Source organism: Scyliorhinus torazame, chromosome 22 (assembly GCF_047496885.1).
Source record: "Scyliorhinus torazame isolate Kashiwa2021f chromosome 22, sScyTor2.1, whole genome shotgun sequence".
NCBI classification, from domain to species: domain Eukaryota; kingdom Metazoa; phylum Chordata; class Chondrichthyes; order Carcharhiniformes; family Scyliorhinidae; genus Scyliorhinus; species Scyliorhinus torazame.
The window spans coordinates 80,985,930-80,999,263 of record NC_092728.1 but is presented as its reverse complement, the minus strand read 5'-3'; the positions used below and the strand labels follow the sequence as shown (position 1 = coordinate 80,999,263).

Sequence of the window (13,334 nt, the reverse complement as noted above, 5' to 3'; positions counted from 1 at the left end):
CGCTCTTCCCCATATTGAGCTTGTACCCCGAAAAGTCCCCGAATTCCCTAAGGATCCTCATTACCTCTGGCATTCCTCCCACCGGGTCCGCCACATACAGCAGCAGGTCGTCCGCATAAAGCGACACCCTATGCTCCTCGACTCTCTCAGTGCCATAGCCAGGGGTTCAATCGCCAGTGCGAAGAGCAGGGGGGACAGGGGACACCCCTGTCTCGTCCCTCGGTTCAACCGAAAGTACTCGGACCTCCTCCTATTTGTGGCCACACTCGCCATCGGGACCTCATACAACAGCCTAACCCACCTGACAAACCCCTCCCCAAACCCGAACCTCTTCAGCACCTCCCACAGGCACCCCCACTCTACCCTATCGAAGGCTTTCTCAGCGTCCATCGCCACCATTATCTCCGCCTCCCCCTCCCTCGCCGGCATCATGATAACGTTCAAAAGCCTCCGCACATTCGCGTTCAACTGTCTCCCCTTCACAAACCCCGTCTGGTCTTCATGGATGATCTGCGGCACACAATCCTCAATCCTCGTGGCTAAGACCTTCGCCAGCACCTTGGCATCTACATTTAGCAAGGAAATCGGTCTGTAAGACCCACATTGCAGGGGATCCTTGTCCCGCTTCAGGATCAAGGAGATCAGTGCCCGGGACATCGTCGGGGGTAAAGCCCCCCCCCCCCCCCCCCCCTTGCCTCATTGAAGGTCCTAACTAACAGCAGGCCCAACAGGTCCATATATTTTTTATAGAACTCGACCGGGAAACCGTCCGGCCCCGGTGCCTTCCCCGCCTGCATGCTTCCTATCCCTTTGATCAGCTCCTCCAGCCCAATCGGGGCCCCCAGTCCCGCCACCAGTCCCTCTTCCACCTTTGGAAACCTCAATTGGTCCAGGAAACGGCCCATCCCTCCCTCCTCCCGTGGGGGCTCGGATCGGTACAATTCCTCGTAGAAGTCCCTGAAGACCCCATTGATGCCAACCCCACTCCGCACCACGCTCCCTCCCCTGTCCTTAACTCCCTCGATCTCCCCAGCTACGTCCCGCTTCCGAAGCTGATGCGCCAGCATCCGGCTTGCCTTTTCCCCATACTTGTAGACCGCCCCCTGGGCCTTCCTCCACTGCACCTCCGGCTTCCTAGTGGTCACCAGGTCTAATTCGGCCTGGAGGTTGCGCCTCTTCCTCAACAATCCTTCCTCAGGTTCTTCCGCATACCTCCTGTCTACCCTCACCATCTCTCCCACCAGCCTCTCCCTCTCCCCCTGCTCCCTCCGCTCCTTGTGGGCCCTGATGGAGATCAGCTCACCCCTCACCACCGCCTTCAGTGCCTCCCATACCATCCCCACTCGGACCTCCCCGTTGTCGCTGGTCTCCAAGTGCCTCTCTAAACTTCCTCGGACCCGCTCGCTCACCTCCTCGTCCGCCAACAGCCCCACCTCCAAGCGCCACAGCGGGCGCTGGTCCCTCTCCTCCCCCATCTCCAAGTCCACCCAAATGCGGGGCGTGGTCCGAAATGGCTATTGCCGAATACTCGGTATCCTCTACTCTCGCTATCAGCGCCCTCCTCAAAAGTGAAAAAGTCGATTCGAGAATAAGCCTTATGGACATGTGAGAAGAATGAAAATTCCCTAGCCCCCGGCCTTGCAAACCTCCAAGGGTCCACCCCTCCCATTTGGTCCATAAATCCCCTCAACACTATAGCCGCCGCCGGCTTCCTACCCGTCCTAGACCTGGAGTGATCCAGTGCAGGATCCAACACCGTGTTAAAGTCTCCCCCCATTATCAGGCCCCCCACTTCCACGTCTGGGATCCGACCCAACATACGCCGCATAAAACCCGCATCATCCCAGTTCGGAGCATACATTGACCAGTACCACCCTCTCTCCCTGCAACTTACCACTTACCATTATGTACCTACCGCCATTACCTGCCACAATGCTCGACGCCTCGAACAACACCTTTCCCACCAAGATCGCCACCCCTCGATTTTTGGCATCTAGCCCCGAGTGAAACACCTGACCTACCCACCCTTTCCTCAGTCTTACCTGGTCTGCCACCTTCAGGTGTGTCTCCTGGAGCATAACCACATCCGCCTTGAGCCCCTTCAGGTGCGCAAACACGTGGGCCCGCTTAGCCGGCCCATTCAGTCCCCTTACATTCCAGGTTATCAGCCGGATCAGGGGGCTACCCGCCCCCCTCCCCCGCCGACTAGCCATGACCCCCTCCTCGGCCAGCCACGCGCCCGCACCCCACACCCGGCCCGTTCCCCACAGCGGCATACCCCCGTCTCGAACCACCCCACCCGCTCCAGCTCCTCCTTGATCTTAGCAGCAGCAACTCGATTCCCCCCCCCGGGGCTAGGACCCTTCCTAGCTCGTTTACTCCCCCCATTGCACTTCCGCAAGTCAGCGGACTCCTGCTGACCCCGGCCACTCCCGCCTCCCCTTCGACTCCTCCCATTGTGTGGCACACCCTCCTCTCCCACTCCCCACTCAGACTCTCCCACTCCGTTCTAAGCGCAGGAAACAATCCTCGCTTCCCCGCACCCCCCCCCCCCCCCAGTCTTCGGCGCGGGAAAAAATCCCGCGCTCTCCACCTACCAGGCCCCGCCACCAACCAAAACAGTGCCCAACCTGCCCCATCCACCCTCCCCAACCCGAAAGAGAAAAACACAGAGAAAAAGAAACCCAAAACAATGCAAAGGCCCCCCCCCCCCGAACCAAAAATAGGCATAACATATCCACCGCAGTCCCCAATCGCCCATCCCGACCCTCAGTCTGTGTCCAGCTTCTCGGCCTGAACAAAGGCCCACGCCTCCTCCGGAGACTCAAAATAATGGTGCCGGTCCTTGTAGGTAACCCACAGTCGCGCCGGCTGCAACATGCCAAACTTCACCCCCTTCCTGTGCAACACCGCCTTCGCTCGATTGTACCCGGCCCTCCTCTTCGCCACCTCCGCACTCCAGTCCTGACATATCCGAACCTCCGCGTTCTCCCACCTGCTGCTCCTCTCCTTCTTGGCCCACCTGAGCACACACTCCCGATCGACGAACCGATGGAACCGCACCAGCAGCGCCCGCGGAGGCTCGTTAGCCTTGGGCCTCCTCGCCAACACTCTATGGGCCCCTTCCAGCTCCAGGGGCCCCTGGAAGGACCCCGCTCCCATCAGCGAGTCTAACATGGTGACCACATAGGCCCCCACGTCCAGCCCCTCCGGGAGGCCCAGAATCCGCAGATTCTTCCGCCTCGACCGATTCTCCATCTCCTCGAACCGCTCCTGCCATTTCTTGTGGAGCGCCTCGTGCGCCTCCACCTTTACCGCCAGGACTAAGATCACGTCCTCATTGTCAGAGATCTTTTGTTGAGCCTCTTGGATCGCCACCCCCTGGGCCATCTGTGTCTCCAGCAGCTTATCAATAGAAGCCTTCATCGGCTCTAGCAGGTCCGTTTTAATCTCTCTGAGGCAGCGCTGGATACCCTCCTGTTGCTCCTCCGCCCACTGCCTCCACGCTGCCTGGTCTCCGCCCCCTGCCATTTTGTCCTTCTTCCCTCCCTTCTCCTGGTCCACCACCACCTTTTCTGTCACCCCGCTCCTAGTTAAAGCCATATACTGACAGGGAGCTATTATTAACTCCTTCCCACAGCGGGAAACGTCGAAAAAGTGCTCTTGGGGGCCCTGAAAAGAGCCCAAAAGTCCGTTTTTGCGGGAGCCGCCGAATGTGCGACTTAGCTCCGCATAGCCGCAACCGGAAGTCGCGAGAGGGAATCCTTTTGGCAGTGTTCGCTTCACCAATCTGCCCCAAAATGTCTGTGGAAACTCCTGAAAAAGGTCTAAGAGTCCGTTCCAGACGGGAGCTGCCGAATGCGTGACCTACTCCTCCATGGCCGCCACCGGAAGCCTCGTCCCCGCTTCTTCAGTGGCCTTGGTGAGATCTTTTCACAGTTGTTCCCTCTGCTGTTAGAATTCACCTTTGATAAAAGCCCTCGGGTCAGTTTGCAGCTTTAAGCTTTCCCTTCCCCCGCCTGCATGCTGGAAGAGGCCCGGTTTATCCTGTTGCAGCCAAATCTTTTACTGTTTCTGCCGGGTCTGGTAGCCAAAAGACATAACATTCCTGGGGGACACTGTCAGGGGAATGTTGCAGTCTTCTTGCCACACCGGGAAATGTCAAACAAATGCCATGGAGGCCCTGTAAAAGAGCCCAAAAGTCCATTCCAAGCGGGAGCTACCGAATATGCGACCTAGCTCTGCATAGCCGCACCCGGAAGATTGTGGACTTTACTGATCCCCATACTTTTACTCACGTACCTTGGGTACAGATCTTCTTCACTCGTCCCTGGTGACTATCTGGTTTCCTGCAAATTTCCATTCTCGTCTCTGGCATTGACATCATACATGTCAACTACAGGAGGAAATAGTCGGCGTCAAGGCAATCAAATGTTGGGAAAGTCCTGGGACTGGCTCTGAAGTTCCAGGATATGTAGGGCCAATGTTTTTTAATTCTCTGCTTCCAGTTCGCTGGGTGGGGAAGGGAATGAATGAGCTTCACGCAGGCTGCCTTAGTGTCTGCTGTCAACATATCGAATTTTCTTTTTTCTGGCTCTCCCACACCCCTCGCAAGTATCCTCCACCCCCTCGAACAACCAGCTGTTCCTTGACCTCGTTAGCTGCACCCTGCGCATCACCTTTAACTGTATAACCCCAGTCTTGCACATGAGGTTGAGGTGTTCACCCTCCGTAACACCTCACATCACAACTCCTACTCCAGCGCGTCCCCAGCTCCTCCTCCCACTTAGCCTTAACCCCCTCCAAAAATCCTCCCATAAATTGCCGAGATGATGCCCTCCACCCCCCTCCCATTTCTAATCTCATAATTGACAACACCCGCTCCAACAACGAGAACAGTGGTGTCGCGGAAACATCGAGAAAACCTTCCTTGCAAAATCCCCCACCAGCATATACCTAACCCACAAGCCCGACCCCCTTCAAGAGCCTGCTTCCATCCTCACTTAAAATACCTCCGGCTCCCTACCCAGCTTTGCAACTTCTTGGCATTCGCCATCCAATAATAATATGTAGGAATCAGCAGAGCCAAACCCCCTGACTGTCGCCGTCTCTGAAGCACTGTCTTCCGAATCCCAGACAAATGACGAAATCAACCATTCCACCCCCATAAAAAAACTCCTTCGGCAAGAAGATTGGTAAACACTGGAATAAAAAACCACTGCAAAACATTCATCTTTACCACCTGCACCCGACCTGCTAATGATAGAGGGAGGCTGTCCCGCCTCAACAAAATCAGTCTTGATCCTGTCCACCAGGCTCATAAAATAAAATTCACGGAGCCGGGCCCAATTCAAACTCCGCAATCTTGGACTTGACATCTCCCTGTGCAGCTGGATCCTCGACTTCCTCACCAACAGACTGCAATCTGTCAGGATAGGCAACAGCACCTCCTCCACAATCGTCCTCAACACTGGAGCCCCACAAGGATGTGTGCTCAGTTCTCTACTGTACTCCCTATACACACATGACTGTGTGGCAAGATTTAACGCCAACTCAATCTATAAGTTTACGGATGATACGACTGTGGTGGGCCGCATCTCAAACAACAACAAATCAGACTATAGGAGGGAAATAAATCACTTGGTCGCATGGTGTACCGAAAACAATCTCTCTCTAAATATTGGAAAGACCAAGGAACTTGCAAAAAAGTACTTCAAGAACATTACAAACATTTCAAAGTGGCCATCACACAAAGCGCAATAAAATTCAGGTTCTCTACATACTCCATGTTGCTCTTGAGGCGCTTCAATACAGTCAAAGAAACATTAGACATTTTAAAGATTGTTACAAATGGTGAAATTGTATTTACGTTGTCTACATAGATCAAATTGCACTCTGTGCTTCAGTACAATTGTGATAAATGTACAAATACCTGCTATTTATTATGTATTACCTTGACTTGGTTGCCTCCCCACCCCCACCCCATGCATCACCTCACACTTATTTGGGTTGAATTCCAATTTGCCACTTTTCTGTCCACCTGACCAGTACAATAATACCTTATTCTACATTTTATTTCTTCACTATCAACCACACTGTCAATTATTGTATCATCCGCAAACTTCTCAATAATTTCACTACTAAGTTCAAATCATTGATATATCTCATACAAATTACTGAGCCCTGCGAAACCCCCACTGGAAACAGCCGCTTTGTCACAATATATCCGTCAACTATTATCCTTTGCATTCTGATATGTTTGCTGAATGAAAAAATATACATTTGTGAAAATATTGCTGTAGGCAACCTCTTGACATTCAAATACCTTAGTACTGAGATGTTCAGGAACTCTAGGAACAATGTGACATTCTATTCTAATAATTTTTCCCTCAAAATCCAGACAGAATAAACCTATTTATTTCCCGTATTTGTTATTTGCTGGTTTGTTCTGTCTGAAATTTGTGTGCTTTGTGATTTGGAAAGGCTGTTTTAACATTGCATTATTGGTAAATAAATTCCAAATGAAAACACCAAGATCTGTACTATCGGCAGTTTGAAGTATATGTAAATTAATAAGAATTAGTTTAATTACAATAAATAAGCTGTAGCTCAAAAGAGAATAAATATTTGAGGCACACAAGTTGCAAACTTTCTCAGAAATTGTGTAAAAACTTTGAAACATATTCAAGTATTTGTATTCCAGATTTGCAGAACGTAAATTACTATCCTCTAGCTACAAATTGTTTTACAACCTAAAGCATATGAATTTTTTTTTAAATTACTCCAGTATGTCAAAATTATTGAAGATTTTTATCAAGGAAGAATGATTTGTTTTTATGCTCTATTCAAAGTTATGCATGTGAAGTGGTAATTTCTGCCGCCTTAAATTCTGCCTGTCTTCCATCACTAATGCAAACCAGATTTATGTCTTTTGTTATTTCCTTATCAAATTTTGGAAGTTTTAAACATTTTATTTAAGGTTAGCTGCATTGTTCTGACACACAGAATATGAATGGCTGCAGAACTGGGGGCAGTTGCACCATTCAGTGACAATCTCAAACTTGGCACTAATGAGTTCTTATTTCAGTCTGTTCACAAATAATTTTGTACATAAATAACTCCATGGCATCTTTAATGTGTATCCATGTCCATCTTATTTGCCTCCTCCATTGAGGCAAGAATATTTATTGCAGGTGGGTTTGACTTTCTATCTGATCTGTACCCTGTTGCCTTAGCAAACCACCTCATATAATTGGCATCCTATCATGCAGAATGATGTCATTAAAATGTTGGCTTTGAAGCCTTGCAAAAAAAACTTTTTAAAAATCATATTTAAATAGAAAACCATCTTGGTTTAAGTACTTAAATGTATTCCACGAATCAATTCTGAATTGTTTGAAAGAGTGAAAATTGTGAACTGTGGAGGTCACACTGCAGTAACAGCTTTGCCCAGCAAGCGAGGCTATGGGAGGAACATAACACAAAAGCAAGAAAGTAATAATCAATGTTAGAAATTCATAAAAGTGACAAGTGTTCAGTGAAAGCTAACAAATGATCCAAATTCATTATATAAAATGGTAGGATTTTCACTTCATTCTTTAAAAATTGCTCGTGTGCGCAACTTTGCATCTGCAGTCTATCACAGAATTGTTATGTTGTAGAAGTAGGCTATTCAGCCCATCGTGTCTGCACCGGCATTCCAGATGAGCGTTATGGCTTAGTGCAATTCTCCTATTTTTCCCATAACCCTGCACATTTTGTTTATTAAAATAATCATCAAATGCTCTCTTGAATGTATTGATTGAACATGCCACCACCACACTTTTAGACCGTGCATTCCAGACCCAAACCACTCGCTATGTGAAAAAGATTTTTCTCACATATCATTTGCTTCTTTTGCAAATCTGTGCCCTCTCGTTCTCAATCTTTTTATGGGCAGGAAATTTCCCTCTATCTACTCTGCCCAGCCCTCTCATGATTTTGAACACCTGTATTAAATCCCCTCTTAAACTTTTCTTATCCAAGAAGAACAGTCACAACTTTTCCAATCTATCTTCATAACTGAAGTTTCTCATCCTGGAACCATTCTTGTAAACCTCTTCTGCATTCTCTCCAATGCGCCCTCATCCTTCCTAAAGTGTGACACCCAAGACTGTACACAATACTCCAGCTGAGGTGTAACTAGTGTTTTATACAAGTTCACCATAACCTCCTTGCTCTTGTACACTATGCCACTATTAATAAAGACTAAGATTCTGAATGCTTTACTAACTACTCTCTCACCTGTCCTGCCACCTTAATGACTTATGCACATATACATCCAGGTCCCTCTGCTCCTGCACATTAGAGAGGTACCTCTTATTTGATATTATCTCTCCATGTTCTTTCTACCAAAATTAACGACCTCACACTTCTCCACATTGAACTTCATCTGCCACCTATCTACACACTCCATCAACTTCACAGTTTACAATGCTTCCAAGTTTTGTGTCAGCTGTACACGTTGATGTTGTTCCCTGCACACCAAGATCTAGATCATTAGCACATGTAAGGAAAAAGAAAGGACCCAATACTGACCCCTGGGGAACTACAAACCTTCCTCCAGCCTGAGAATATCCATTCAGCATTACTCTATTTCCTATTTCTCAGCTGATTTTGAATCCATGTAGATTTCATTCCACTAGCTATAACTTTATTCACAAGTCTGTTGTGAGGCATTATACTGAATGCCTCTTGGAAGGCCATGTACAGCCGTCAACAGCATTACCCTCATCAATTATCTCTATCACCTTATCAAAAAACTCCCAACAAGTTAGTTAAACACTATTTTTCCTTAAAAATCCATGCTGGCTCTTCCTAATCAACCCACATTTTTCCATGTGCCTATTATTTCTCTCCTGAACAATTATTTCTAGAGGTTTTGCCACCACTGAAATTAAACTGGCTGGTATATAATTGCTCGGTTTATCCTTACAACCTTTTTTGAACAAGGCTAAAGTTTGCAATTCTCTAGTCATCTGGAACCTCCATGAGTGCCTCTGCAATTTTCACCCTCACTTCTTTCAATATCCTTGGATGCATCTCATCCAGTCCCAGTGCCTTATCAACTTTAAGTACTGATGTTTATTAAATATTTCCTCCTTGTCAATTTAGAATCATTGTAGTGGCTGTTTCTCCTCTGACACTATGGCCTGGGTAACATCTACTTCCTTTGTAAAGACAGGTTGGATTGGATTTTGTTTATTGTCACGTGTACCGAGGTACAGTGAAAAGTATTTTTCTGCGAGCAGCTCAACAGATCATTAAGTACATGAAAAGAATAGAAAATTCATAATAGGGCAACACAAGGTACACAATGTAACTACATAGATACCGGCATTGGGTGAAGCATACAGGGGTGTAGTTAATCAGGTCAATCCATAAGAGGGTCGTTTAGGAGTCTGCAGGGAAGTAGCTGTTTTTGAGTCTGTTCGTGCGTGTTCTCAGACTTTTGTATTCCTGCCCGATGGAAGAAGTTGGAAGAGTGAGTAAGCCGGGTGGGAGGGGTCTTTGGTTATGCCGCCCACTTTCCCCAGGCAGCGGGAGTTGTAGATGGAGTCAATGGATGGAAGGCAGGTTTGTGTGATGGACTGGGCTGGGTTCATGACTCTCTGAAGTTTCTTGCGTTTTTGGGCCGAGCAGTTGCCATACCAGGCTGTGATGCAGCCCGATAGGATGATTTCTATGGTGCATCTGTAAGAGTTGGTAAGATGCAAAGTATTCACTTAATACCTCAGCCATGCCTTCTGCCTCCATGCATAAATCCCATTTTCCGTCCCCAATCAGCCTTATTCCTCCTTTTGCCACCCTTTTACTATTTATGTGCCTGTAGAAGACTTTTGAATTCCCCTTTATGTTGGCTGCCAGCCTTTTCTCATAATCTCTCTTCACTTTTCTTACTTGTCTTTTCCCCTCCCTTCTGAACCTTCTGTCATAGAGTCAAACAGTACAGAAGAAGCTCTTCGACCCATCAAATCTGCACTGACAAAACTACACTAAATCCATACTAATTCCACTTTCCTGCTCCCGGCCATAGCTTTGAACGTTATGATATTCCAAGTGCTCATCCATATACTTATGAAAGGTTGTGAGGTTTCCTGCCTCTATTACCATCCCAGGCAGTGCAATCCAGACTCTCACTCTGGGTGTAAATCCCCTCTAAACCTCCTGCCCTTCACCTTAAATTATGCCCCCTCATTATTGATCCTTTAACTAAGGGGAACAATTGTTTCCGATCCACCCTCATAATCTTAATCAGGTTCCCTCCGCCCCAGCCTTCTCAGCTCGAAAGAAAACAACCCGAGCCTATACAGCCTCTATTCATAGCTCAAATGTTCCATCCCAGACAATATCCTGGTGAATCTCCTCTGCACCCTCTCCTAATGTCCTGCCATTCACTGAGTTCTCCCTTGTCTTCTGAGTTCTCCCGTGTCTCATTACTCCTTCCAAAGTGCATCACCTCGCACTTCTCGGGGTTAAATTCCATCTGCCACTTATCTCCCACTTATCTCCCTATCCGATAAATATGCCTGTATCTTCCTGCAACATAATTACTTCTTCTCATTATTAACCACCCTACCAACCTTGGTGTCATCCGCAAACTTACTTACCATCTCCAACCAACCCCCCCCCCTTTCTCACCTATATTGTTTATATATATATATATATCACAAACAATAAGAGACATAACACTGATCCCTGTTGTTCGTCACTGGCCTCCAGTCACACAAACAGCCCTCAAGCCAATTATGATTTTACTTTCTTTATCACTCTCCCATGTGGGACCTTGTCAAAGGTTTTGCTTAAATCCATATAAACTACATCAATTGCATTACCTTCATCTACACAGCTGATCACCTCCTAGAGAAATTCAGTCAAACCCGTTAGGCATGACTTCTCTCTGACAAAGCCATGCTTACTATCCCTGATCAAACTTTGTCTCTCCAAGTGGAGATTAATTTTCACCTTCAGAATTTTCTCCCAATAGTTTCCCTACCACAGATGTGAGAATCACTGGTCTGTAATTCCCTGGTTTATCTTTACCATCCTTCTTGAAACAGTCCTCTGGCACCTCCCTTGTGGCCAGAGATGAATTAAAAATGTATTTAGCTTGGTTCTCAATTGTATTTTCTCCCTGTCTTAACACACTTTTTCTTCTTTACCTTAATGTCTATCTCCTTTTTTATCCAGGGAGCTCTGGATTTATTTGCCATACCTTTCCATTTTAAGGCAATATACCTTAACTTTGCCCAAACATATTTATTTTTTGCAGATACCCATTGTTCAGCAACAGTTGTCCCGCCAACCTTTGGTTTCAGTCTATCCGCCCCTGCTCTGTTCTTGCTCCATTAAAGTCAGTTCTATTCAGTTGATTATTCTTGATCTGGACTGCGCATTGTCCTTTTCTACCGTCATCTTAAACATTATGATACAATGATCACTGTCTCCTAAATGTTCCCCCACTGATACCTGATCTCCCTGACCCACCTAATTTCCAAGAACCATGCCTAGTCTACACGTTCTCCCAATGTCCCTCCCACAAGTCCCGAAAGACATGCTTATAAAGTGAATTGGACATTCTGATTTCTCCCTCAGTGTACCCGAACAGGCGTCGGACTGTGGCGACTAGGGCATTTTCACAGTAACTTCATTGCAGTGTTAATGTAAGCCTACTTGTGACAATAAGAAAAATTATTATTTTTGGCAGTGCCTCCATTCTTGTTGGACTAGACACGCACTGCTGTAGAAAATTCTCCTGAACACAATATAGAAACACTTGCCCCCCCCCCTCAGCCCTTTACACTACCCCAGTCTATAATTGGGATGATATAGAAATAGCACATATTGGCATATTGGTGATTATGAATAAAGTTTTCTTAATTTCTGATACTATGTCCTTGCAAAGTCAAACATTGGTAATAGTACAACTCTTGATTCAGCACTACAAACAACATCACAGCATTTAAAATAAACCCACTGGTTATTGTAGATCTTTTTGCAGCTATAATAGGCTAGATTTTTATAATATGATCAATGTACGTCACAATTTCCATAACTGACATAATGGTCTCTCCTAACCCTCCACAACAGAGAGGTTGAAAATCTCAAAACAGAGAACACATCCCTAGCCTGCTGAATAGGCACCTGTTACAGTTTATATAAAGTCAGGCAAGTGTCCCTCCCTCAATTAAGGGCATCATCTCTACTAAAATGTATTTTTAATAATAAATTTTGAGAGAAGAGTGACTGTGATGTGTAGATGAGTATAAGATATACATTTGATAACAATTGATTTGTTTGTGTTAAAACTAAAATATACATTTGTAATAATGAGTAAATATCATGAATACCTGAACAAGAATCATGATTTTTCTCTCTTAGATTCAGTGAGGAAGGAATGGAAGTCATGGAACGGTTAATCTACCTCTTCAGAAAGTTTCAACAGCTGAAGGTCAGCAATGAGGAGTATGTGTGCATGAAAGCCATCAACTTTCTTAATCAAGGTATAATGAGTTTTATATGATACTAATTTTGGTTACTTTCATTCTTCCTATTTCTTCCTAATTCTCAGCTTTAGCCCTAAATACAGTGGAATCAATTTTAACTTTTTACCAGTCATCAGTGGAAGTGAAAATCAAATAGATTTTGAAATTGGTTGCTTTCTATTTCTCACTCAGCAGGGACAGTTAAAGTCAACCCCAGCCATTCTATTTTAAGAAACTTTAGTTGGTTTGTCCAATAAAACATTCTTGGTGAGGAACGTTGGTCACAAAATCAAGGACAGCAAGTTTGCAATTTCCCAACCATCATCCTCTTCTAAAAGCAATGGGACACATGCAAATAATATGTTTTTATTAAGCGTAGGACCTACAAAGCACAATTGGAACTCTGTAAATTTTTGTCTATAAGTGGGTATACATGGCAGCAATACTTGTGCTGGAGCTTTGGAAAAAAAGAAAGCCCAGTTCTGTTTCGATCCCCATTACCTGACAATTTTAATGCCTCTGCTATTAGGGTTTTGGACATGATTCAAAAGAAAAAGAGTTTGCCTGTAATTTGGTTAAGTAATAAAACACCCATTCTGATTTGATTAAAAGCATTTAACACTCCTGTTTTAAAGACCTGATCACTATTATCTGTATCCACATTCCATACTAGGATACTAAAAAAAAGGTTGGAAATACTCAGCAGGTCTGTGCAGAGAGAATAAAGGACGGGATTTACGGCTGTCAATGGTGGGGGGAAATTCCGGTCCCACGCACGGGTATCCCAGCGATATGGGGTAGATCCTGCTG

General features: G+C 46.1%; 1 protein-coding gene across 5 annotated transcripts in view; it reads left to right on the top strand.

Moving 5' to 3' along the window:
* LOC140399163 (nuclear receptor subfamily 6 group A member 1) overlaps nucleotides 1-13,334 on the top strand; it is a 684,364-nt gene that overhangs the window by 623,347 nt on the left and 47,683 nt on the right. For all 5 annotated transcript variants that reach the window (XM_072488435.1, XM_072488433.1, XM_072488437.1 and 2 more), the window contains one exon: nucleotides 12,421-12,542. In XM_072488435.1, the coding sequence (XP_072344536.1) occupies nucleotides 12,421-12,542 (122 nt within the window). The remainder of the gene's footprint in view (nucleotides 1-12,420; nucleotides 12,543-13,334) is intronic.